Source organism: Camelus ferus, chromosome 8 (assembly GCF_009834535.1).
Source record: "Camelus ferus isolate YT-003-E chromosome 8, BCGSAC_Cfer_1.0, whole genome shotgun sequence".
NCBI classification, from domain to species: domain Eukaryota; kingdom Metazoa; phylum Chordata; class Mammalia; order Artiodactyla; family Camelidae; genus Camelus; species Camelus ferus.
Window position 1 is genome coordinate 63,796,297 of NC_045703.1, and position 27,780 is coordinate 63,824,076.

A 27,780-nucleotide genomic window follows, 5' to 3' on the forward strand; every position below is an offset into this window, starting at 1 on the left:
GCTGTGTTTTCCGTAGACAGAAAAGAATTTGGGGTTCAAATTTGGGGGGCTGCACTAGAGAAGTTAATGGGAGGGAAGAGTTTGGCGAGATCAGCTCAACCAGCCAGAGCAGGGCGTGGCTGTAACAGCTCCGCCCGCAGCAGTGAAAGTTCTGCCACCAAAGCTTGGTTAAGTTACAGCCTAATAATCAGAAGGGTTAACATTCTCATAGGAAATCTCTAAGACGGTTATAAATACATCCTCTTAGTTACATCACAAAGGAAATTCTCCGTATCTAATTTTTAGAGTTTTGGTAGAGAGTAAGTGATGAATGTTAGTAAATTTGTTCTGAGCATCTAGAGAGTCAACTCCATCTCTCCTCTCTTTCAGGAACCTGCCTGCGCCTCTGTTTCAGCACTGAGCGTATGTATCTCTCCTGTGTTGCAGTCATTTGTGTTTGTGACGCTCTCCTCTTGTGTTCAAAAGGGTTTGGCCAGAGGGATGGCCTTGTACTGTTATTTTTACCATCTCTGTGGAAACTCTTCCCCTTTCTTACTTAAGCAAATGAATCTTTAAAGAGTTGCTCAATATAACTATCAGTCAAATACTTTCTGGGTCTCCATCAGAGTAAACCTGACCTGCCCTGATATGGCAGAACTATTCCAGAGCAGGAGAAAATTCTTTTACAACTAAAATTTAATCCTTGATTTACTGTTTTCCTTCATCATAATACATTCTCTCTCCTCCTTGATTAACTGCTTTCCTGGATTACAAATAAATCCTACTGCATGTAGTATTTACAAAACAGTGAAAGCATATTCAGAATTGCTATGAATATGTTTAACTTGTCAAAAAGCAAACATCTTCAATAAAAATAATCAAAGACATAGCTAACTTTTTTACAAATAATATTTTCATAAGGCCTTAACCCCAGAGACAAGTACTTTTAATTAACTGGCCACATGTGGCTCTTATCCCTAAATCAGAGAGAGTTGATAACAACCTCTGAACACCATCAGTTACTCTCAACTAGGTAACTAAAACAAAGTTAGAAACTTTTCACTAAAAATATTCTAATATCTACCCTAAGAAACCCTTGGTAAAATTTAGGTAGCCTAAAGATTCTGTGTTATGGTAATAACCATAACTATAAAAGCCTAAAAATAAAGATGTTGGTTTCTGATATAATTGGTTCTTATACTATTCAAAATGTTATATGCACTCATATGTGCATTACAAGATGAGAGAAAGCTATTATGGTGACTGGGGTTTCTTCATTACAAATGGCCACCTGTTCTAGGACAAAAAAAAAAAATCCCTGAAAGCACCAATGTGTTAACTCTGATGGTGATCTATAAGATGGTATCTCCAGTCATCAAATTCTGTCGAGGAGCTAATAGATCTATTATTTTGAAAGAAGTCATTTACAATGTCTGAAAGCTTGAGATGCTGAAGGGAGGTAATACTGAGCTTGATTTAGAAAAAGCTGATAGTTAAGTCTGTCATGGAAGTGGAAGATGGACTGAATTCCTAGAGTGACCTGAAGGCCTGGCTAACTGTGGTCAGCAACACGGCAGAGGAAGGGGAAGGTGGCAGCAGAGACCACGGCGATGTCTCAGACCACAGTTCAATGTGTACAAATAGGTCAAACCACTGGTCGGGGTCCCACTCTGAACTTACAACTTATGTCTATACCTAAACCTAAAAACCACGTAACATTTTTTTCAGGATATCTATTTATATTAGTGAATGTCAAATAACGTAAGGTAAACTTTGCAAGACTTTACACTTGACAGTTTCAGCAAGGAGGAAGAAATCTGTTCCTCACCAGCTGTGGACTCCCCGTCCCTGTCACCGCCCCTCTCTGCCCAGCCTAGGGCTTTCCATGCATCTGGGGCCCAGCACACCTTCAGTGGAGCAATAAATGAGTTTTTATAGTACACGTCCTGTAGTAACTCATCCAGTAGTGGTTTTGCTAAACTAGATACTGGCTTACCGATTTGTATTTTTGGCAGAGAAACTTTGTTTCTGTAATTAGCACTTACTCTTCTGTGATTAGAATAGTCAGAGCCTAGTTTAATATCCAACTATTTTTCCACAGATGACTGATCACAAGTAACACTGTCAAAACAAAGTCTCTCAAAAGAGTGGGGAAAAAACAATAATGTTTAGATTTTGAAAGTGATGTCAGCATCTTGGCAGCCTGAGTCATTTCTTTTTTCTCTCCCTTTTTATTTACAACTAACTGATCATTCATGACCAAACAAAAGTGCCTCTGCCCATTACAGGGGACCAACCAAGAGATTTCTACCCACCTGTGCTTCAGAAGTAGGCACAGGACTTGGAGGGGGCGGCAGATCCCAGGAAGGCAGTGCGCCTGCCCTACCCCTGAATGCCCTGAGGAGTGGGTGTGGGGAAGTGAAGCTGGAGCCTGGAACCCTGGGGGACACGCAGGGAGACAGAACTCCAGGCCGATGGGAGAAGCAGGCCTGCGGCTGGAGCCGCACGGGGACGGGCTTGGAGGTGGGAAGGAGGAACTGGAGGAGTCAGTCCCCCCTCGCTCCCTAGAGCAACAAGGCCACGGGGCTCTCACCAGTGACAGTGGCGCACACTCCGCACAGAGGAAGTGAAAGAGAAAGGGGTCGGCCAGAGGCCTCCTGGCTGTGCAACCAGGGGCACCCCCTGCTCTCCAGCAGCATCGGGATTTCTGAGGGACCACCATGGCTGGAGGGATGGAGAGGAAAGGGAAAGAGGCGGACAAGAATAACAAAGGGTACTAACGGTACTGTTCCCTGCTGTCTGGGGATTTCAGCAGGTCTGCCCATGGACATCTGCGAGTACCTCCACTAGCCGACTGTCCCCACTGGGCTGTGGGTGCTCAAAGCCTCAGGTGCTAAGCCCAAACCTCCCTCCAATCAGCCACTACCTTTTTTTTTTTAACAGAACTATCTTTTTTTTTTAAATGCTCCCTCCAGTGTGCAGCCCCAAAATCAGAGCCAGTAAAGAGAAACCAAAAAAACTTGAGCTATAGCGCCACCTTCTGGAAAACAAAAGGGTTTCATTTGCCAGTATGTTCAACTTGAACAACTAAATGACCTATTTCAAATGCATGGGAGGGGCACATTTCATCAAACACTGAAAAATCAGGGTAGTATGGTATCACAAAAAGAAAATGATAATTCTCCAGTAACCAAGCTCAAAGACACAGAATACTGCAATCTAACTTGATAAAAAATTCAAAAGAGCTGTTATGAAAAAATTCAGCAAGCTACAAGTAAACTCAGAAAGGCAATTTGATGAACTCAAGAATAAAATGAATGAACAGAGGGCATTCTTTACTAAAGAGATTGAAATTTTAAAGAAGAATCAAATTCTGGAGCTGAAGAATTCAGCAAATGGGATGAAGAGTGTATTAGAGAGCTTAGGAAACAGGGCAGATCAGATAGAAGGAAGAATTAGCAGCTTGGAAGACAGGTATTTAGAAATGACTCAGGAGTGAGAACGAAGAGTTTTAAAAAGGGAAGAAATCCTAGGAGAGCTATCAAATATGGTAAGAAAAATACAAGAATAATTGGGCTAAAGGGGAAGAGAGCAGAGACTTTATTTAGAGAAATAATTGTTGAGAACTTCTCAGACCTGGGGAAGGAATTGGGCATAAGTGTCCAAGAAGCTAACAGAATACCCTGGTATCTCAATGCACAAAGACCTCATCCAAAATACATTATGATGAAACTATCAAAAAGCAATGAGAGAAAGAATTCTAAAGTCAGCCAGGAGGGAAAAAAAAGTAACCTACAAAGGAACCTCCCCTAGGCTATCAGATTTCTCAGCAGAAACACTACAGGTCAGGAGAGTGGAATAACATATTCAAAGTGTTGAAAGATAAAAACAGCTAGCTACAAACACTTTGTCTGGCAAAGTTATCGTTCAAGTATGATGGAGAAATAAATGCTTTTCTAGACAAAAATGAGGGAGTTCACCACCACTAGACCTGCCTTGCAAGAAATGCTGAAAGGAATTCTTCAAGCTGAAATAAAAAAGACACTAATTAGTGACATAAAAGCAAATGGAAGTACATAATGCTCTAGCAAAGGTAAAAAGAAAAAGTCAGAATTAGAAAACTTTATATTACAATGGTATGTTAACCCCTTATTTATAGCAAAAAAGGTTTAAGGAGAAATAGCATTAAAAATAACTATAGCTATTATAATTTCTCAGCGAATTCATAGCATACAAAAGATAAACACTGTGATATCAAAGATATAAAACAGGAGGAGTGGAAGGGTGGAAACTTTATAGGCAAATAAAGATAAGGTGCTATCAGCATAAAAAGAACTATCTTCCTTCTGAGATGTTTTATGAAAGCCACATGGTAACCACAAGCCAAACTCTGCAGTAGAGTCATGAAAGACAAAAAAGGGAAGACTGAGCAAGTGAGCATGGAAATCCACAACATTAGAAAGGTAAAGAGAAACAAAGGGGAGAAACAATGGTGATACAAAACAAGCAGAAGGCAAATGCAAAGGTGGCGGTAGTCCAATCCTTCAATGTCAACAATCACTCTAAATATGAATGGGCTGAATTCACCAATCAAAAGCGACTGGAAGAATAAAAAACAAAACCCAACAATATGCTGTCCTCAGGAAGCTCATTTCAGCTTTAAGGACACACGTAAGATCTAAGTGAAGGAATGCAAGAAGCTATTCTATGCAAGCGGAAGCCAAAAGAAAGCAGGTATAGCCATACTTGTATCAGACAGAATTGACTTAAAGACAAAAAACAGTAATGAGAGACAATAAACGTCACTATATAATGATAAAAGTGTCAATACAGCTTGAAGATATACATATATATATATGTATGTATATGCATATATATATACACCCAACATTGGAGCAATGAAATATATTAAGCAAATACTAACACATCCAAAGGGAGAAATAGACAACAATGTAATAATAGTAAGGGACTTCAATATGCCACTGTCAGCAATGGATAGATCATCCAGACAAAAATTCAGCAAGGAAATGTTGGAATTAAACCATACTCTAGAACAAATGGACTTCACATACATACACAGGACATTCCTTACAAAAGCAGCAGAATATGCAATCTTCTCGAGTGCACATGGAACATTTTCTCATATAGATCATAATGACAGGGCTCAAAAGAAAATCTCAGAAAATCAAAGATTGATACCAAACCAAAGGGAGAAATGGTAGAAATAAACACGAGAAAAGCTGGAAAATCTAAAAATATGTGGAAACTAAACAACACACTTCTGAACAACCAATGGGTCAAAGAAGAAATCAAAAGGGAAATAAATCATCTTAAATGACAAATGAAAATGGAAATACAACATGTTAAAACCTATGGAATACAGCAGAAGTAGTTCTGAGAACAAAGTTTATAGCAATAAATGCATATATTGAGAAATTAGATCTCAAACAAACAACCTAACCTTATACCTCAAGGAATTAGAAAAGAATAGAGTTAGCAGAAGAAGGAAAATAATAAAGATTAGAGTGGAAATAAATGAAATGGAGACCAGAAAAACAAGAGAAAGAATCAACAGAACTGAAAGCTGGTTCTCTGAAAACATAAACAAAATTGACAAATCTTTAGCCAGACTAAGAAAAAAAGACTCAAATAAAAATAATCAGAAATGAAAAAGGAGACATTACAACTGAGACTACAGAGATACATAGGACCATGAGAGACTATTGTGAATAATTATATGCCAACAAATTTGATAACCAAGAAGAGTACATTTCTACACACACACAAACTACCAAGACTGCATCAGGAAGAAGTAAAAAATCTGAACAGACCAATAGCGAACAAAGATGTTGCAGCAAGTAATCAAAAATCTCCCAACACAGCAAACCCTGGGACCAGACAGTTTCACTAGAAAATTCTATCAACCACTCAAAGAAGAATTAACAGCAATCCTTTCCAAATTCCTTCCAAAAACTGAGGAGGAGGGAATACTACCAAATTAATTCTATGAGGTCAGTATTACACTGAAAACCAAAGCCAGATAAGGATATAAGAAGGAAACTATAGACCAATATCCCTAATGAATATAGATGCAAAAATTCTCAACAAAATATTAGCAAGCCAAATTCAACAACACATAAAAAGCTGTAAAAATTATATACCATGGTGTGAACATTATACAGCATGACCAAGCGGGATTTATCCCTGGGATGTAAGGATGGTTCAACATATGCAAATCAATCAACTTAATACATCACATTAATAAAATGAAAGCTAAATATCACATGGTCATCTCGTAAGATGCAGAGAAAGCATGCGACAAAATACAACATCCCTTTCATGATAAAAACATTCAGTAGATTGGGCACAGAAGGAACATAGTTCCACATAATAAAGACCATATATGACGAACTCACAGCTAACATTATCCTCAAATGGAAAAAAAACAAAGCTTTTCCTCTAAGATCACAAACAAGACAAGGATGCCCACTATCACCACTCTTGTTTAATAGAGTACTGGAAGTCCTAGCTAGAGTCATCAGGCAAGACACACACACACACAAAAGGCATCCAAATTGGGAAAGGAGTAAAACTGTCACTACTTGCAGATGATATGATTCTGTATATAGAAAATCCCAAAGGATCAACCAAAAAAACTGTTGTAAGTAATCACCAATTTTAGTAAAGTTGGAGAATACAAAATCAGCAAACAGAAATCAACTGCATTTTTATACACTTAGAATGAAACATTAGAAAAAGAAAAAAAAACTATCCATTTACAATAGCATCAAAAACAATAAAATACTTAGGCATAAACTTAACTAAGGAGGTGAAAGATCTGTACAGTGAAACTACAAGACTTTTCTGAAAAGAAACTGAATGAAGACACCAAGGGAAAAATATCCTGTGTTCACGGAATTGAAGAATTAATATTGTTACAATGTCTGTACTACCCAAAGCCAGCTATAGATTCAGTGCAATCCTCATCAAAATACCAATGGCATTCTTCAAAGAAATAGAAAAAAGAATTCAAAAATTTGTATGGACCACAAAAATCCCTGAACAGCCAAAACAGTTCTGAGGAAAAAGAACAAAGCTACAGGTATCACACTTCCTGATTTCAAACTACACCACAAAGCTACAGTAATAAAAGCAGCATGTTACCGGCACAAAAACAGACACATGGACCAATGGAACAGGACTAGAGAGCCCAGAATTAAACCCTTACTTATATGGTCAACTAACATTTGACAAGGGAGCCAAGAGTACTTAATGGGGAAAGGACAGTTTTTTCAATAAATGGTGCTGGGAAAACTGGATAAACACATGCAGAGCAATACAAGTGGACCCTTCTTACACCACCCAGAAAAATTAATTGGAAATAGATTAAACACTTACACATGACAGCTGATACTATACAACTCTTAGAAAAGAAAAGTAGGGAATAAACTCTTCAACGTTGGTCCTGGCAATGATTTTTTGAACGTGACAACACAAGCACAAAGGACAAAAGCAAAAATCAACAAATGGGGCTACAAACCTAAAACTACTTCACAGCAAAAGTAACAACTTACAAAGTGAAAAGACAACTTACAGAATGAGAGCAAATTTTTACAAATTATACATTAGATAAGAAAAATACTTGAAGTACACAAAGAACTCATACTACTCAATAATGACAAAAACAAAAAAACCCCACATAAAACCCCCAAATAATCCGATTAAAAAATGGACATGAAAACTAAAAAGACATTTTTCCAAAGATGACATCGAAATGGCCAAAAGGTACCTGACAAAATGCTCAACATCAGCCATCATCAGGAAAAAGGTAATGAGAAACAACGAGATGCCACCTCACACCTATTGCAGTGGTCACCATCAAGAAGACCTAAGTGCTGGTGAGGACGGGGAGAAAAGGAACTCTTGCGCACTGTTGGTGGGACTGTAAAATTGGTGTAGCCACTGTGGAAAGTGGTATGGAGCTTCCTCAAAAAATTAAAAATTAGGTCTATCATGTGATCCAGCAATTCGACTTCTTGGTATTTGTCTGAAGAAAATTAAACACTAACTCAAAAAGATACATGCACGTCCACGTTCACTGCAGCATTATTTACAATAGCCAGATATGGAAACCACCTAAATGTCCATTGATAGATAAATGTGGGTAAAGAAAATGTGGGACATACACACAATGGAATGTTACTCAGCCATGAGAAAGGAGGACACCCTGACGTTGTGACAACATGGATAGACCTTGAGCACATTATGCTAAGTGAGATAACTGAGACAGAGGAAGACAGGTACTATATGGTATCATCTGTATGTGGAATTTTAAAAAGTAAGACTTGTAAAATGGTGGTTACCAGAGGATAGGGAGACAGGATGGAAGCTGTTTAAAAAGCACAAACTTACAATGGGTAGTAAATGAACCCTAGATATAATGCACTGTACAGGGAACATAGACAATAATATTGTATTATAATCATCAAATTTGTAAAAGACTATAACTAAATTATTTCAACTACTAAAAAGAAATGATAATTATGTAATATGATAGAGGTGCTAATTATTGCTACAAGGGCAATTATATTACAATATATAAATGTATCAAATTTACAAGTTGTTCACCTTAAATTTATACAATGTTATATATGTCAAATATATTTCAATAAAAATAAATAAATAATGTTCGATGTAACTTTAGTTAGAAGTCTCTGTCAGAAATCACAAAAAAATACTGATTTCTTTTCTTGAGGACTGGCTGACCACACGACTTTTCTTCTACACTGGGATACTTTTAAGGGTAAAGGGGATAATAATAATAATGGTAATAACACCACCACAAGGGCAACATGGATAAGCAAAGGCATTTGGTCATTCTATTTCAGGGGAAGAAAAATTAGAATAAGAACTAACTATTCATATTGTGATTTTTATGGTTCTTATTTAGGAGAGGAAGAAAAAGTTATGTACAGTTTGGATATAAATAAAGATCAAATTCCTCTGATACATCCTTTCAGGAGCAAAGATTACATTTAAAATCCTAATTTTGGTGTACTAAAACAAATAAACAGAAACTCGCCTCTGGTTTGGGGATAAAAGCCCGACCTGGGATTGTCAAGATGTGTTGAACGTCACAGAGGTACTGGGCCATAATGGAAAGGCGACTTCGCTGTTTGCTTCCTGTAGTGGCTGTAAGTCTCTGCAGGACAAAAAGGAATTTTAGCAAATACTTAAATCGGTGTCATCAAACCAAATGGCACCAACACTACATGATCTACGAACACCAGGATTTTCTGATGAACATTTAAAAAGCATATCCTATCTGATATGATACACAGCCAACAGGGGAAACACTTCCCTCCAATACCACCTCAGGTACATTTAACAAGTGTGAACTGTATCATATACAATGCACTCAAAAAAAAATCAAACAAGAAAATTTCCCTACCACTGGCTGTTGGGATTTTCAAACCACTGTTAAATTATGTAGAAGATACTGTATAAAACAAGTAATCAACAAATATTTGGTAAGTGAAGAAATTAACAGGAATAGTGAAGAACTGAAGATGCTTCCGTAATTTTATGAACCACCTCAATATCTTAATGAACAGTTTTAATGATGTGCTTTTCTTTATTTAAGTGTAATAAAATCTTAAATATTTAGAACTCTTGGAGAACTGGCTGTTTTTGACAACTGATTTTTACAAAAAAAACCCCAAAAAACAAAAAACTAGGATTTTTTTTTAAGCACACAAACATTTTTATTTTAAAGTTAGGTATATTCAAATTAACTTATAAATACAATTTCAATCAATACCCCAAAAAGATTTTTTACAAGAATTTTAAATTAAATTTCATATACATTTTATATGAAAAAGCAAAGGACCCAGAGTAGCCAGGACACTCCTGAAAAACATCAACAGTTTGGGGGGAGGGGTGCTGGGTGGAGATGAGGTGGGGGTGATTCACCTTGCCAGGTGCCAAAGTTAAGGCAGTATGGTACTGTTACACACACAAATAGACCAATGGAACAAAAACCTCAAACTCAAGCACGTGTGAAATGTGACATATACCTGAAATGTGACAGATGTGATGTAGCAACTGCTAATGGGAAAAAAAATGGATCAGTGATATTGGTATAAGCAGGCATTTACAAGGAGGAAAATGCAGGTCCCCGTCGTGACCATAGCCAGAAACACATTCCAAGTGAATCAACAGTAAGTGAAAAGTAAAACTTTTAAATTTTTATAAGTAAATATCTATGTTTCCCCACGGGAGGGAAGAATTTCTTAATAATGCAAGAGCAAAAGCCATAAAAGAAAAGATTGATATATTTTGTTCTATTTAAATTAAGAGCTACTTTATAATAAAAACACTATAAAGATAAGTCACAGACTGAGAGAAAGTATTTGAAACTTAAATCTGACAAAGGATTAGTGTTCAGAATATAGAAGGAACTCCTACAGATCAATAATCAAAAGACAAACAGAAAATACGATGAGAAATATGGTGAGAGCACCCCAAATGAACCATAACCATAAACTATGCTCAACTAAATTACCAATTAGGGACATGCAAATTAAAACCATATGAGATACAATTTCATATTCATGAAATGAACAAAATTTTAACAACAGAAAAAGAACCTGACAGAACCTAGTATCGGTGAAGATACAGAGCAACAGGAACTCTCATACCCTACCTGTGAGAGGGGACTTTGGTACAGGCACTTTGGACCACAGTCTGGCAATACATACAGAAAAGCTGAAGTTGAGTAAACGCTTATGATCCTTTAAGCCTACCTTTGTGACTACATCCCAGAGAGAGATTTCTATACTTCACAAGGAGGTATGTATAAGAATACTCACTGCAACATTGTATGTAGTATCCAAAAACAGTGGAGAAACATAAAGGCCCATCAATAAGTGGATGAATAATTAAACAGTTTTGACAATGGAATACTAAATAATGAATAACAAGAGTTACCAACATAAATCCCAATAATTAAGTGGCAGAAAATCCGTTACAGTATGACTCCATTTATATAAAACCTTCAAAAGATCATTTATTTCTTACTGTTTACGCTGTATGTATATCTATTTATGTATCTACATCTGCAAAGCAAGCAAAACATGCTTATGGGAATAATGAATATCGATTCTAAGACAGTTCAATTCATAGGAGGGAAAGAAAGAGGGTAGAAGACGGCTCCAAACATACTTATAGTATTTCTTAAGAAGATATGAAAAAATACGGCAATAAGATTGAACAAAGCTGAATGGTGGATAAAAGAAATTAGGCATACTTGTTTTTCTAAAATGTATCCTGCTTATCTGTGTTCTTAGGGCTCACTGGACCTTCTAAACCTCTTTGGAATGATACAGAGTCAACATGACAAATACCGATGATGGCTCGAATAATCCTGGGCTAGGTAAGCCAGCGGTGTGCCTTACCACCCAACAGCCAGAGACAGAGCGCTTTGTGAGCTACACTTACTGTGCTGGGTGTTCTCTTTTCTGCTTCACTGTCATGTGTCAGCCTCTAATAGTCCCTTTTACTTTGCTGCTTCTAACCAGCTGTGAGCATGAAAACCACGTAATGTGGCTTGTAAAAGCTTTGCCTTAAGATTTAAAAACAGGTTTTAATCTGGGATGCTGAGAAAATTTCCTGTGGGCATCTATTTTGTTACTCAGAAGCCATCCCTCATCTCATCCCTTTTTATTTTAAATCACCTGGCTGTTGTCTGTGTTTGGACAGTTGCAATTATGGGGAAGTTGAGTTCAAGACAAGTGATGAGTTGCTACAGTATATATGACAAAATAAGTTCTTCCTTACTAAAATGTAAAACCTAGAACTGTAAATATCAAAAACAAAGACAAATAATGGAAGTATAGATTTGAGCTCAAGAATAAGCTTATATGAAAACGAATATATGTATATACATGATTGGAACATTGTGCTGTACGCCAGGAATTGACACATTGTAACTGACTGTATGTCAATAAAACAAGAATAAGCTTATGGATGAAATGATCAAAAATATTTCTAGTTCTTCATAAACAAAAAAAGGAGCTTAATTTTACCACTGGCATTAAGATTCAAATTTTTAAAATGCACTGTATAAACTGGCATAATTCAAAGCAGTTGTGCAAAAGCTCAAATCTAGCATGAACATACTCCACAAAATGAAAACGTAAACCAAAAGAAATGCTCAGATTTAAAAAATTATTTCATCCTGGATTTTCTTCTAGTGTTTTACTTTTACATCTGAAAGGTGTGTTCCCATTGATGAAATGAAGGCAACTTAAAAATCACTTTAACCAAAGAGCAAACCAGGGAGGAGTGGAGGGTGGAGGGTAAGCTAGTTTGAAATGAAGACACATTTAAGTATATTTCACTTAGAGTGCCATGTATCCAGTTCTGCCTGGTGAAGGGGTGTCCTGAACCCATTAATGTAACCCATCCAATCCTTGCAGCGAATACACACAGGCTGTGAAGATGAAAATACGTGAATCATATCTTATAACTTAGAAGAAAGCAGTACACATACCTGTCCCTAACATACTGAGGAAAAATTCAAATCACAGACCAGAAAGCTCTGCAAAAGACTTCATTAAAAGCTAGCATGAGAGTTAAATGGTTACTCAACCATTCAAACATGAATTGATACTTCTTTGATAGATATCTTACAGGTAAAGCTATTAAAATTCAAACTCTACTACAAGATAGATGATTTTAAAAGCAAAAAGCCAGGGAACCAAACCAGGTAATTTTTCAGTAAAAGGAAACCTCTAACTCTTGAGCTTTTTAAAGACATTCTGATCGAGTGTAAGAAAACAAGGGTCAAAGAATTCGCCAGGACAGTGTTATTTTTTTCCCTTATTCATCTAAAATAATTTTAAGTAGAAAAATTAGGCTTATACTTGAGAAGCTCCAGAGCCAAACATCAGGAACAATGAGATCTAAATAATTAATGGAGATGTGACTGCCTCCCTGCCAGGGTCCCCTGGAGATGGCAGGAGATGAAGAGGCTGATGCTGGACCCAGAAAGAAAAGACCAGAGGGCCAGTCACACGAAGAACCTGAACATCATGACTTTAGCAGAAAATGCAGGACCTGCGTTCATGTTCAGCTTCCCCTGTGACCAGCTCCACGACCTATGGAAGACATCAAAGCACTCTGAGCCTCAGTTTCATCATCTATAAAATGAGGTCAGGTGAGGTTTGTTAAGGTCTCATTTATTGCTACACAGGTCTGGTTCTGTTTTATGAGCTGTAACTTTAAACTGTCGATATGCCCCTTAATGTGTTATGAGCTGAATTCTTACATTTATACCCTGTCTTCTCAGGGAGGAAGGAATAAGAGGACCATGCTCATTTATTTCTGTTCTGTAATTCACAAAGCTGAGCAAAGCAAATGTTTAAAATTGCTTTCTGCGGCTAAAATACAAAATTACAATTATGACAGTGTCAAGAACAGAGTATGTAAGAAAACTGCTGTATATTCTTCTACTGAAACTTTCACTCGTAAAATGTGAAAATCAGAGGACCAGTGTTATCCACACTTTTAAAGCATTCTGTAAACTATAGACTCAATATATAACTCTCCTCAATATTTATACTAAAATTTAACTAAAATCAACTTTTTGTTGAAGAAAAATAATTACACATGGTGAAGAGAAAGCAACACTATTATTAACAACCACATTCGACACTGACTCACTGAAAATGTTACCCACCTCTTCAGCTTCTGTTCTTTTGCTCTTTCCCCCCAAAGAATTAGAGTACACAGTATTTTGCATCTCTATTGTGTTATTGAAAAATAGAAATACCGTAATAACCATGTCAGCTGAGGAAAAAAAATCCAAGGATAAATTCAAAAGTTGAGAAAACTAACAAAGAGAACTATTAGCAAGACCTCAATTCAAACCAACAGAGGAGAATTAACAGATTCGGGGAAGGAAATGACTAGGACCTTGGGAGTGAGGATGTCATCTGAGAGTCTATAACAAACACAAAAGGGTCTTACATTTTTGTGATGGATTTTATGGACAAACACTCTAAAACAAAGTTTCTCAACTTTGGCACAGTTATTGACATTTGTGGCTGGTTAATGCTGAGTAATTCTCTGTTGTGGGGGCCCGTCCTTGACCGTCCTGTGCACTGAAGGACATTTACCAGCATCCCTAACCTCTATCCACTAGATGCCAGAAGCACCCCTGAGTTGTGACAACCAAAAATGTCCCTGAGTGGTGGGTGGGGCAAAATCGGCTCCTTTGAAAACCGTAACTCTGAAAGGGAACATGGGTAAAGAGAGAGGGATGGATCTAAGAAATAAAACTCTGATGATACATTCGTAAATTATTGGAGAGGAAGATATCTAAAGGGTTGAACTAGTGTAGTTATACAGTCTATTCTCAAAGGGAACGCTGCTATAAAGGTGGCTTTTTGTTTGTTTTTACAGCAACAACTATGAAGCTGACTAAAAGCTACGGAACAACAGTTTTCATCAACCGGACAACAGGCAGTGTGGGGCTGTGGTCACAGACAGAAGGCAAAGAAGGGAAGCCTTACGACTGCACAGCTGACAGCCTGGAGGCCATTCTCAGGCTGTGGCACAGGGAGGAGGAACACAAACAGAGGCCAAGGGGTCTCCTGGACTTGAAGAGACAGAGGATGAAGTTCTGGGCGCTGGAAATAGCCAGGATTTGCAGGGCAGACTACTGGAGATGTGGGGACACAGTGGGGAGAGGTGGCAGGGAGGGGAGGTGGATAGAGGAAGGAGCCAGGGCTCCTGAGATGTGCTCCTTTAAGTCTCTGGCTGAGTGCTGATCTCCAAGGGTATGAGGTTAACTCCTCAAGGCTTGGAAGGCTGGGAGACAGAAGAAAGTACCACTGGAAAGCTATAGGGCAAACGAAGCTCACACAGGGCTGGAAATAGTTCGCACCCCCAACAACTGAAGTCGAGAGCCTTTTAAATACTCAGGGAGCTGGATGGAGTCCTTAGGAACATCATGACTCAGTAGTACGACTTAGCTCCAGATTAAAGGCTGCACTGGACCCATCATCACAAAGCTCAAAAACAAATCTCAAACCAAACTGCAAATAACTTATCTATGTGCCAGAACAAAACCCACCACTCAACCCAATACAACAAAAGCTGGCCCTCAACCACACTGAAAAAGACAGAAACAGAAACCTCACAGTACCCAGCATTTTGTCAAAAATTACCAGGCTTGCAAAGCAGCAGGAAAATGGGACCCAAAGCAAAGGAGTGGGGGAGGAAATCAACTGGTAAAACAGTTGATTTCAGATGTAATGAAATCAGTAGGTAGAGATCTTAAAACAGCTATTACAAATATTATACATATTCATAAAGATGCCAAGGAAAGCATGAACACAAGGAGAGAAAGGGAAGATATAATAAGATGCAAATGGAACTTTTAGAGATAAAAATATAATACCTAAAATGAAAAATAGAGTAAAATAAATAAAGGATTAGAAACTGCAGAAAATTTGTGGTAAATTTGAAGGCAGTTACTGGAATTGTTTTATAAACAGTGAATTACTAAATATTTTTCATAAGAGTTAACCAAATATCCATGCACTTGCTCAAGAATTCTTTTTTGTCTGCTGATTTATGGTCTGATTGTTAATATGTAAGCACCAAGTTCTGGTCTCGTTCTGGGTCTTCTAATCTAGCCACTGATCTATCTTGTGCCAGCTCATAGTGCTTTGATTATTAGAGCTCCACTGTACATTTAAACATATGATAGGCAAGTCTTCTCTCATATCTCTTCTTTTTCAAAATTTCTTATCCATTTTTGCAGGTCTATTCCTCAAGATAATACCTGGAACTGCACAACATTTTAAGGTTATTGAAAACCTTAATTTGGAAAAAATAAGCATCTTTACAAAAATAATTTTTCCTTCTAGGGCTATAATATTTCTCTTGATTTATCTCAGTAAACTTTTGAGACTCTCAGCCAAGTTTCATGGTTATTTTTACACAGGTCTCTTTTTTCCCTTAGGCTTCCAAAATAAACAATTGTGTATCTCCAAATAATATTTTTTAAATTTCTCTTTCTAATAATGCTTTTATTTACTTCAATCCCTAGTGTGTATAATTTTCTATTTATTTATCACTATTCAATCCTAAACTCTCCCCAGCTTGTAGAAGTCTTCTCTCAGTATACACAAACATGATAGGTATTTTATCAAATTATTCATCTGCTCTGATGCAAATTAAATGTTCTTCCCGAAGATTCCCTCCTCTGTCTCCTGAATTGGGCCTTCTGTTTCCTCGATTTCACATTTTTCTTGTGTCTAACCAGACCAGTGCTTATACTGGCCCCTGTCACGATGTCAGAGGTGTTGTTAGAGGTCAGTGAAGGGCAGACTTCTCAATAAATGGTGCTAGTTTGATTGGAAGCATATGTTAAAAATAGTAAAATTGACTTCTACTTCAACCACACACGAAAATCAATCTCAAGTGGATTATAGATATAAATGTAAAAAGTAAAATAATGCTTCTAGAAGATAACACAGAAGAATATCTTCATGATCTCAGGATATAAAAGAAGTTCTTCAACAAGACATGAAAAGCACTAACCATAAATTTAAAACTAGAAACATCTGCTCTTCGAAGGACACTGTAAGGCAATAGTGGAAGAAGTCTGTGACACATTTAACTAATAAAAGGCTAGTATGAAGAATATGTAAGAACTGCTCCAAATCCATGAGGAAAGAACAGGCAACCCAACAGAAATATGGGCAAAAGCAAGCACTTGACAAAGAAAAATAAAGGCCAATAAACACGTAAAATGATGCTCAGTTTCATTAAAATCAGCAAAAGACAAAATTAACGCACCATCCTTTTCAGATGAACAAAAATGTACAAGTCTGGCAATAACAAGCACTGGCAAGGCTATGGAGCAAAACGAATGCACACACACTGGTGGTGGGAATCCAAACATGCACAATGACTTCAGAGGAACAGTTTAGTGTTACCCAGCCAGGGGGACGACTTGCAGACCTTACTGATCCAGCACTGCCACCTTCAGGTGTGTACCCTAGAGAAGTCCTGGGCGCCAGCTGACGTAAATGTAAGAATGTTCGTGACTGTTTTGTTTGTAATAACGAAACGCTGAAACTCATTCAGGGTCCCCAAACAGGGAAGTGGACAGATAAATCCATAGTCAAAGAGCGGGCAGTAAAAAGCTGTACAAATAAACTACAGCTATGAGCAACATGAGCGAATAAAAAGAATACATCTTGTATGAACCCATTTGTACAAAGTTCAAAAACGGACAAAACTATAGTATATTAGTTATACAGATAAGAATATGTAATAAACCACTCGGAATAATAAACTGCAAACTCATAGTATAGATTATCTTGGTAGCTGGTGGGACAGGAGATGCAATCAGAATGAGGCACACAAGAGGGCATCAAAGATGCTGGTAATTTAATCACTAACTTGACTTGGGTGGTAGGGATTCAGGGCTTCATTTTATTAAGCCATCCATATACAAAGTCATGCATAGACATTATATGCTCTTCCGTATTTATATGTCATAATAAAATTCAAAAAGAGAACAAACACTTGTGGTCTGCAGACCCCTCCTTAAACCCCTGCCTTTCAAAAACTGCTCTCGCCTGCCCTGCAGGTGTATTTTCTAGATAGGCTAACTCCAGCCCCGGGAATGGCCAGCAGGAACAGCTAAGTCAAAGCCTGTATACTGAATAGTGAGACACCCAACCCTTTCCCTTTCCCAGCTCCAAGCTGATTATCACATTCTTTTTGTTTTGTTTGGGAATTTGATCGTGTGTTAAGATAGCCAGAAAAAGTTAAGGCTTACCTCTGCCACTTCCTTTTGAAAAGTCAACGTCATCTGGGTTCTGCCGTAAGCAAAAGGTCCATTTCTATGAGAAACATTTTCCAGCCACTTGATAATCAGTGGAGTTGATACATTAAAAGGCAGGTTTCCAATAATGTATACATTTGGAGGATCTGGTTGGCATAAGAAAAAACAACTTGGAATGATTTCATCTATATATTCTGAATACAATTTAAGAGTAAAATCAAATTGGATGTTAACAGTATCAAATAAAACTATATGAAAAGATATGGCTATTTTTCAGTCCACTTATTCCTCAGTAGCAATGTTTTCTCACAATCAGCTTCGAATTATGAAGGAAAAAAATCCTACCTAATTAGTATTCAGTCAGTTCAAGTCCTCCGGTTTTGGCTGAGGAAAAATACGAAAAAGAATTGGTTTGAGGGAAAGGATAATTGGTTTTGGACATGATGAGGTCAAAGCTCCTATGGGGCACCGAGATGAAGCTGTCAGATGCCCAGGGAGGGGATACAGGTCGGAAAAGAAGATCTAAACGTGTGCAATATAGACGTGGAAAGTGAGACCACAGGAGGGGAGTGATCCAGGCAAACTGGCTGCACGGAAGATGCCCTGCTCCCTAACCCAACCCCCCTGAAACAACATGTAAGACGTGGGTGGAAAAATGACCACTAGCAAAGAACAGTTAGAGAAGGCTCACAATAAGGTGAAAGGAAAATTGGCAGGGCCTGGAATCAGGGAAGACATGAGCAGAGAAATCTTCTTAACAGTCATATTAACGCCAGAGAACTTCGGAAAGGTATGAAATAGGCAACGAGGAGGTGTGTCACTGTGTCTGCGACTGTGGCTGGGCGGTGTGCTGGAAGGAGGGGACGGGCAGCGCTGGCGTCTCTGAAGGAGCCCGCCCATGGAGAGGCCAGAGACACAGTGGCAGCTCTAGAGGTGCACCCACACTGCTCCTCCAGTTGTTCTAAGGGGTTTTATGGGCAAGAAACACCCTACTATATCTGTATTTTACAAGGATCTGGGGCACATAGCAGGTACCCAATAAACACTGCCCGTGAATGAAAAATGCTTTGGTTGGTCATTGAATAGGAAAGACAATGGAAAGAAAGTTAAAAGAAAGGCTTGGGTATGGCTTGGTTTACTCGAACACTTCTTTTTTCACCGCTTAGAAAAAGTAACACTTCAGAGATTTCACATTTTGGAATAAAGCGGGAAAGCAGAAAAAACTTGCAATGCACATTACCTACTTAATTCTGTTCATCTAATTTCTAATATAACATATAATAATAAATACTTGTAACATATAATACAATAAATATTTGTAATATAAACAATCACAAAAGAAAATAAGAAAACCAATGCAAAGTCACTTACCATCCTCCCAACATCTTTTGAGACTTTGTGGAAAAGCCCTTTCTACCTTAAATGTCAACACATCTCCATGGACAACTCTCAGTTTTCCAGGTGCTGCATCAGAAAGCATCTAGTTTAAAAGAAGGTCAATAAAATGAGCTCATACATTTTGGAGAATAGTGGAACTAATTTTTTTTCATCACATCTGTGCATTGTTAAATCAATGTGAAAAGCCAGAGACTAAGAGTGATCATCAGTGAACCAGCAGTACGCGGTGTCCACTGCAGTGGACAATTGTGATACTAAGGCTTTTAACCCATATGAATGACTGGGGACAGTGCCAGGTAACAGTGTAACAACAGCTCATAACTTCACAAATAATACAGTAACATAGTTTTGACCCTCAGAATGACTTGTATTTCTATAGAGATTTAGCAAAAACTCCACTCTCATCTATGTTTAAAAATTAGAGACTAAAGACATTATAATAAAATACTGAGAATTAATCAGGAGCAAATCATATGAAAGACAAACTTAATTCAACTAGGTCTTTATAGCCTAAGTATATACAAAGGATTTTACGTATTACAAAGACCCTTAACTTAATCTATGAGCAGAGTCAAACAAATAGAAAGTCATCTGTCACTGCCAAGCCTCACGCACAGTGGCACTGAGACACTCCCTTGACCAGAGTATCCCTGAAGTAGCTTCTGATCCACAGGTGCTTTCGACCTAGCGAATTATCCTGCATGTTTTATCAAAAGCTACCTCCCAGCTTATTTGTGCCTTCTAACTATTTGCTTTCCTTTCTTTTCCTTGTTTTTCCGAGTAAAAAAGAAAAAGAAAAAAAATAGAGGAAAAAAAAGCATGCTTTGCTTTATCTTTTTTTCCTCCATTATATCTACCTTAGCTCCATTCCTTAAGAAATGCTCTCACAGTACCGAGGTGTTGGCACCCAACTACAGAGAGCCTTACACCCAAGCCATCTATAAATTTATATCGTGTTAAGTACTCTGGACCCAACACAAAGCCTGATTCTTAAAGTCCTTAAGAAAAAAGCAAATAACAACAACACAAAACAGATGCAATCCCTGAGCTTATAAAGTTTAAAATGCAGGAGTATAATCAAGGAAAACAAACACGTCTACAGCAGATTACAAAGGAAGAGGTGACCCTCTCCCCACATTAAACCTCAGCTCAGGGAGCTCAGAGAACCTTGGCTCTAATTCAAGGAACTTTTGCTCTGAGCATCCTTTGGTCCTGCTTCGCTAACTTCAATTAAAGCTGATTTCCTTTCCTAACTCTCCTCTTGACTAACTCAGGCAACTGAGGAAGGACGAAAGTGGCACTACAGAAACCAGAGAGGAGAAGGCACAAGACACTGAGAAGATTACTCCCACTTTGGGGTCAACAATTTGTCTTGCACACGCTTCTTTATAGCACTATGTATTGCAACTATGTATATAAAGATTTCTTTTCCGAGTAACATATGGCCCCTTAAGGGCAGCACCTGCTTTTTATCTACCTTAATGTACCCTGTAGCCACAACAGTACACAGTAGGTGCTGCATATATATTTGGTAAGTGAATAAATAAGTGAATAACCAAAGGGCTTTCAGTTTTCTATGAAGATGGAAAATTCCTCTTCTAGCCTGTGAGATTCGGGGCTCCCAAAATTTGTTCAGGTCAAGAAACTTGCAAAAATGTATTTCACTGATAAATCAGTTTGACTTACACAAATAATGTTTCAGAAATACATAGCTGAAATTTGTACACTGGTTAGAAGCCAAACATTTTAGGTCTGGGAGTCATTTAGTTGGATGAGCCATCTAATATTAATATACTTTTGGATTATTCAAGTTACCATGATTTGCTAAAACTTAATCTGATGAGCTCCAGACAATCTTAGAAAATATAACCTCTACAGACTATAAAAATGAAAAAGGAGGTAGCTCTCTCTGGGACAGGCGCTTACTGCACAAAAACTGTATTTAATGATAGCATTCCCTGTCAATGAAGAACATTAAATTTTTCTTCTATAATTATGCTTCACATAATTAACACAAAACAAATTAGCATACCAAAAACAAACAGGCAGAACTAAGACCTTATGTTTCATGATGTCAATATATAGAAAATAATTAAGTAATCAGTAATTAAGACTAAAACAAAACAATGTAAATTTGGCTCTTTGGCACTTACATGCTCTGATAATTCAACATGTTTGAAATGTTAACTTTTTCCACACAGTCGCATAGCAAAAAACTGATACAATACACATTTATTTATCTTCCTTTCCTACGGTTTAAAGTTGCATTTTGGGGGATTCCCTCTAGGGCTTATGTATCAGCCAATAACAAACCAAGGCCTCCCATTCTTTAAAAGGCCTACCTTTGCCCGGACTACTTTTTGTAGCTTGGTCTCCCCCTTTCCCACTCCCCACTGCAGAAGGAACGAATGCCAGTGTTCACAGCTTTATGTGAAGGCCCTGAAGCAATTACGGAGGAAAAAAGCGCTGTAAACTGAAATGATAGTATGATTACAGGCAGCAGCCATTTAAACACCTAATAATATTGAGCATTGACACAGAAAGACATAACCCACTGCTAAAAGAGAGAAATGTTTCCACTCTCACAGTGCCACCTGGGGAATGGTGAAGGGGCGGGGAAGATCACGACTTTAGCCCTTCAAGAATCACACTGGTGCCTGCCACTTCAAAACTCTGGACGTCTCACCTCAGAATGGGCTCAAAGGCACAGCTGGCTAGGAACGCCAGCACGTGGTTACAGCCAAATGAGTATTTTTACAGACACTCAAAAGTGTTCTAACATTTTTATTTTGGTTTCCAATCCTCTTTTCTTCCAAAATGAGGCAGAAGTAAACTCTGAGGAAAATGCATTTGTTAAATAAGGCTGTAAAAGAAGAAATAGGAAACCAAATCGTGAAAGAAGCAGCATATATGTAAACTGTGAGATTTACAGCATAAAAATCCTAGAGACGTTAGGTCTCACAACTGACACACTGAATTATATCATACTGAATTGTAACTTCCAGGTTGGAAATGATTATACCCAGTTTCCAACAGAGGACTTGTGTTTCTCCGGTATTAAGTTTTATAAAGGACCTAGAGATTATCATGTTAAGTGAAGTAAGTTAGACAAAGACAAATAGCATATGACATCACTTACATGCGAAATCAAAAAAAAAAAAAAAAAGATACAAACAAACTTATTTACAAACCAGAAACAGACTCACAGACATAGAAAACAAACTACGGTTACCAAAGGGGAAAGGGGAGGGGGATCAATTTGGGATTAACATATACATACTACTATATACAAAATAGGTAAACAACAAGGACCTACTGTATAGCGCAGGAAACTATATTCTATGTCTCATAATAACCTATAATGGAAAAGAATGTGAAAAATATATATGAATATGTATAATTGAATCACTCTGCTGTACACTTGAAACTAACACAACATTGTAAATTAACTATACTTCAATTTAAAAAAAAGTTTTGTGAAGGGTACAAGGAACCCCTTAACAGAGTAGTAGAGAATGCCTTTAATGAAAGTGAGAAAACAAACGCAGCAGTATTCTTCACATGGTCACCTAAAAATCTCTCCTCAACAAGTCAAGGTCTTAGTGAATGCTTTTCTGTAGGGGGCAGCTAACTATGGTCTACCGAGGTTGTTTCCTGGATCTAATTTTGTGAGGAAAGAATTCACACAATTCTTGGAACTTACGCCCAGTTATAAACTCCTTGAGAACAAAAACTACATCGAACAGCCATTTTGTATGTTTTATGCCACTTCCTCACGGTAAGGGGCTCAGGGTAGCCAACACTGCACAGTGGGCGAAGCGTTAATTACACAGTCCAGTGATACCATCACCTTCTTTCTAACTTGCCACCAAGTAGGAACACAAACACTGTTGAAATGAGGCTAGGCCGAACTGTTAAGCAAACTATATGAGAAAGAATCCATAATATGGAATATGATAGTGGAAAACAGTTTTTTCCCTTATATAGAATACATAAAAAAGACTAATGCTATTATTCAAAAGCAATTTAGGATAATGTTACAATAGGCTTTTCTTAGGGTGAAGATTACAGCACGAATTCAACAAGTCAGCTTTCGTTTTTTAAGTAGGACCAGAACAGGTATAGTAGAAACTCAGACTTACCAAGGAATTAGATGTTTGATGTAGTAAATTTTCTGTTCCACCAATGTTAACATCCTTTAAGTGTTAACATTTCTTAAAAAGAAACTTGCAAATAGAAATCTTTCCAAACTATAACACACAATTCTCTACCCAAGCCAAGGACAACGCACCCAGTTTTCACCCTTTCCTTGATGACTCGGGTCACTGCTGCCTGTAGAGCAATGGCCTCAGTGGTTATGACCTCCCATTACTGTGCTTTTTTCAGTTTTTAATATTTGCTTTTTATAGCTTTTCTGCGACTGTAATAACCATTACTCCTTGCTGTTGTCAGTGGATCTGCTTCCAGCATTGATCCCTGTACTTCTAATTTGCAGTGGGCTAGGAAATCATGTTGGCTGTAAGCCACCTGTCGCTTATTGGCTGATTGCTGTCTATGTTATGATTAACTATGGTTATATCTATGTCAAGAAAGTTACATGTGTAAAGTATATAATCAAATAGCAACAGAAACTCTTATTTAAAACTTCCTAGCAGGGAAAGAACTTCAAATTTTTCCTATCTCTGATTAAAAACAGCTTCTTTTGCCAGGATGACTAAATTATTTTATATGTCCCTTTATAAAATGACAGGGAAGGGTAATAATTCAAAAGCAACCATTTATTGACTACTGGCCATAGGCCAGGCTCTTTACGTAAATTTCTATCTATCCTTGTAATAACCACAAAAGATAATTATTATTCCAATGCTGCAGATGAGACACCTTAAGTTAAAAAAGATTCAAAGGCAAGCTCAAAGTGACAAAGCCAGTAAGAGCCGTGTATGACATCTGAACACTGACCTATTTGATTCTCAATCCCATGAACTCTCCACTTGGCCTATCAAGTAGAAACAATCATTGTTTACCTCTTATAAAACCTCAGAGGCAATACTAGCAATAATCAATGCCTTACTATCTCTAAAATTCCATGAAATAAGCCCATAACTTAATGGTTTTTCAAGCACTAAGGCAAAATAAAACACTTTTTCAGACATACAAATGCTGAAAGATTTATTACCACGAGATCCACACTACAATAAATGCTAACAATGGTCAGGGAGAAAGAAAGTGATGGTAAATGGAAATACGGATGAAGAGCATTCACAATAGTAACCAAATGGGTAAATATGTAAGAATTCTTGTTTATTATATAAATCTCTTTTATACAGAATTGACTTTTAAAACAAAAATAACATTGTGTTGTGAACTTTACAACACATGGAGAAATATGACAACAGCCGCACACAGCCTGGCGGGGAGAGATGCAAGTAAACTACTGTAAGGTGTGTATGCGACGCACGAAGTGGTGTAATTACCTGGAGACAGACTGGGATATGTTAAAGATGTATACTACACGCCTTCCATAAACCACTAAAATAACAAAGTAAATAGTTGTAGATAATCAACTGCAGTGGGATGAATACTGGCCCCACAGAGATGCCCACATCCTAATCCTTGGAACCTGTGACTAAGTTATCTTACATGGTAATAGGAACTTGGCTGATGTGATTAAAGATCTTGAGAGGGGCAGATTATCTAGGTGGGCCCCATGCAACCACAAGGGTCCTTGGAAGAGAGAGGCAGGAGGATTAGAGCCAACAGCAGAGATGTAGAAGCAAGAGGTCCCTGAGCTCATGAAAGCAGGTGGCCCCTGGAAGCTGAAAAAGGCAAGGAAACAGATTCTCCCCTGAAGCCTCCAGAAGAATGCAGCCCTGCTGGCCTCGACTTTATAGGCTTCTGACCCCCAGAACTGTAAGAGAATACATTTGTGTCATTTTAAGCTACAGAATTTGTGGTAATTTGTTACAGCAGCAATAGAAAACTAATACCTAAGGCAGAGATGGTCAGGTTGGTGGGAAAAACACAAGACCCACTACATGCTGCCTACAAGAAAAAGACTTTAAATATAAAAACAGAAGTCAGTGAAAGGATGAAAAAGATATACTATTCTAACACTAATCAAAAGAAAGCTGGAATGGCTATATTAATATCAGACAAAGTAGATTCCAGAGGAAAGAATATCACCACGGACCATGAAGATCATTTTGTAATGATAAAGGAGCCAAACCATCACAAAGATATAACAATCCTAAATGTTTATGCACCAAGTAACAGTGCTTCAAAACAGAAGAAACAAAAACTGACAGGACTATAAGGAGAGGCAGACAAACGTGCAATTAGAGTTCAAGATTTCAACACCTTTCTCTCAATAAATGATTAAACAAGTAGATAGAAAATCACTAAGGAGACAGAAGACCCGAGTAATGCCGACTGACCTAACTGAAAGTTATGCTTCACCCAACAGTCATAGAATGCATATTCTTTTCAGCAGAATGCATATTCTTTTTAAGAAACATTTACCAAGACAGATCATATCCCATATGCCAGAAACAAGTCCAAATTAATTAAAATGATTCAAGTCATGTAAAGTATGTTCCCTGATCACAAAGGCATTAAATTAGAAATTGCATAAGAAGATCTGAAAAACACTTAAATTTACAAACTAAATGATACACTTCTAAATAATCCACAAGTCAAGATAAGAAACTGCAAGAGAAACTGGAGCTGAAGGTTATGTGGGAATTTGGAACTTCTTTTGGAAGTCTTTTTAATACGTCAAAAATATTAAAAAGAAAGGAAATTAGAAAGTATTCTGAAGGAATGAAAATAAAAACATTTCAATATAATCCTACCACTCTGTTCAGTGTTGCACTGCAGGTTTTAGCAGTGTAGTAAGAAGCAAAATGGTGGCAAATAAATTGGAATAGAGGTGAAACTGTCTTTATTCACAGATGAAATATTAATATATACAGACAATACTAAGGAGTCTACAAAATAGCTACTAATAAGTGAGTGGAGCAAGGTTGCAGGATACAAAGTCAACATCCCAAAATAAATGGTATTCATACATGGTACCCACAGAGCAACAAACAACCAACACATATAAAACTACTTGACTTCTGACAACAGTAACAAGGCAACTTAATGAGGAAAGGATATTTTCAACAAATGATGTAAAAAAAAAAAAAAGTGAACCTTTATCCTTATCTCACACTATACACAAAAGTTAGTCAATGTGTCACAGGCCTATGTGTAAAAGCTAAAACTATAAAACATCTAGAAGAAAACAAAGGAGAAAGCCTTTGTTTGGGTTTTGGCAATTTTTAAAAAAAATTCTCAAAGTACTGTGACTTTGAAACATGCATAACTTTCATACACTTAGACAGGGTAAAGTGGAAGCAAATTAACTTCATTTTGAGAATTCAGCGTTAGAATGATCTTGCTAAGACTAGCGTTTAAACAAGCTTCCTTACTGAAAATATTTTAGGGACACCTTCATAATTTTTCTGCTCATTGTAAGGAACTAATATTACCTAGTGGTTCATAGGGATTTATAGTAAAATTTTAATTTCATATTGTAGATTTGGATCAAGGTTCATGCTCCTTTCATTGTACAAAAAGACCAAAGTGAGACTTCTGTCTTTCATTGTTATTTTTCTTCTGTTACTGAGTGTTTAGGACAAGAGAACAAGTTCTGGCAGAGTTTATAATTTGGTTCACCTGGAGCAGACAAACGAGGAGGTGCTCTGATCACAAAATTAAGGCCCCTACTTAATTGACCCTTGGAGAATTGGAGAGGGTTTTCTTTCTCTCCTTCCCATTTACATCATCCCTTGGTATCTGCAGGGGATTGGTTCCAGGACCTGCCAAAGATACCCAAATTTGCAAATACCCAAGCCCTATAATCAGCCTTCTGTATCAGTTCAACAGCAACAACCTCCAATTCAATGAACCTCAGATCATGCAGCGCAATATGTATTTACTGAAAAAAATCTGTGTATAAGTAGACCCATGCAGTGCAAATCCATGTTGTTCAATGATCAACTAATCTGAAAACCACGGAATCTTCTGTCACTTATGATTCTAAGAATTTGTACATTATTTAGAAAATAAGCTTTCAAGTCAATATTCAACTTAAAAAAATTAAGATATAATTAACATATAACATTATGTTAGTTTCAGGTGCAGAACATAATGATTAGATTTATGTACACGCTGCAAAATCATCACAGTAAGTCTAGTTAACCTCCATCACAACAGCTACAAATTTTTTCCTGTAATGAGAACTTTTTAAGATTCACTCTCTTAGCAACTTTCAAATATTCAATACAGTATTATTAACTATAGTAAGCATGCTGTACATTACATCTCCAGGACTTATTTTATAACTGGAAGTTTATATCTTTTGACTAACTTCACCCATTTCTCCACCCACTCCCAACCCTTGGCCCCTGGCAATCACCTATCTGTTCTCTGCATCCAGGAGTTCACTTTTGTTTTTGTTTTGTGTGTGTGTGTGTGTGTGTGTGTGTGTG

General features: G+C 37.4%; 1 protein-coding gene across 1 annotated transcript in view; it reads right to left on the reverse strand.

The window, feature by feature from the left end:
• Positions 1-27,780, reverse strand: part of TFB1M (transcription factor B1, mitochondrial) — a 57,844-nt gene that overhangs the window by 22,507 nt on the left and 7,557 nt on the right. Inside the window, exons 3-5 of the mRNA XM_006184105.3 lie at positions 19,220-19,328; positions 17,843-17,994; positions 9,062-9,181 (exon numbers count right to left, since the gene is read on the reverse strand). Coding sequence (XP_006184167.2) covers positions 9,062-9,181; positions 17,843-17,994; positions 19,220-19,328 — 381 coding nt within the window. The remainder of the gene's footprint in view (positions 1-9,061; positions 9,182-17,842; positions 17,995-19,219; positions 19,329-27,780) is intronic.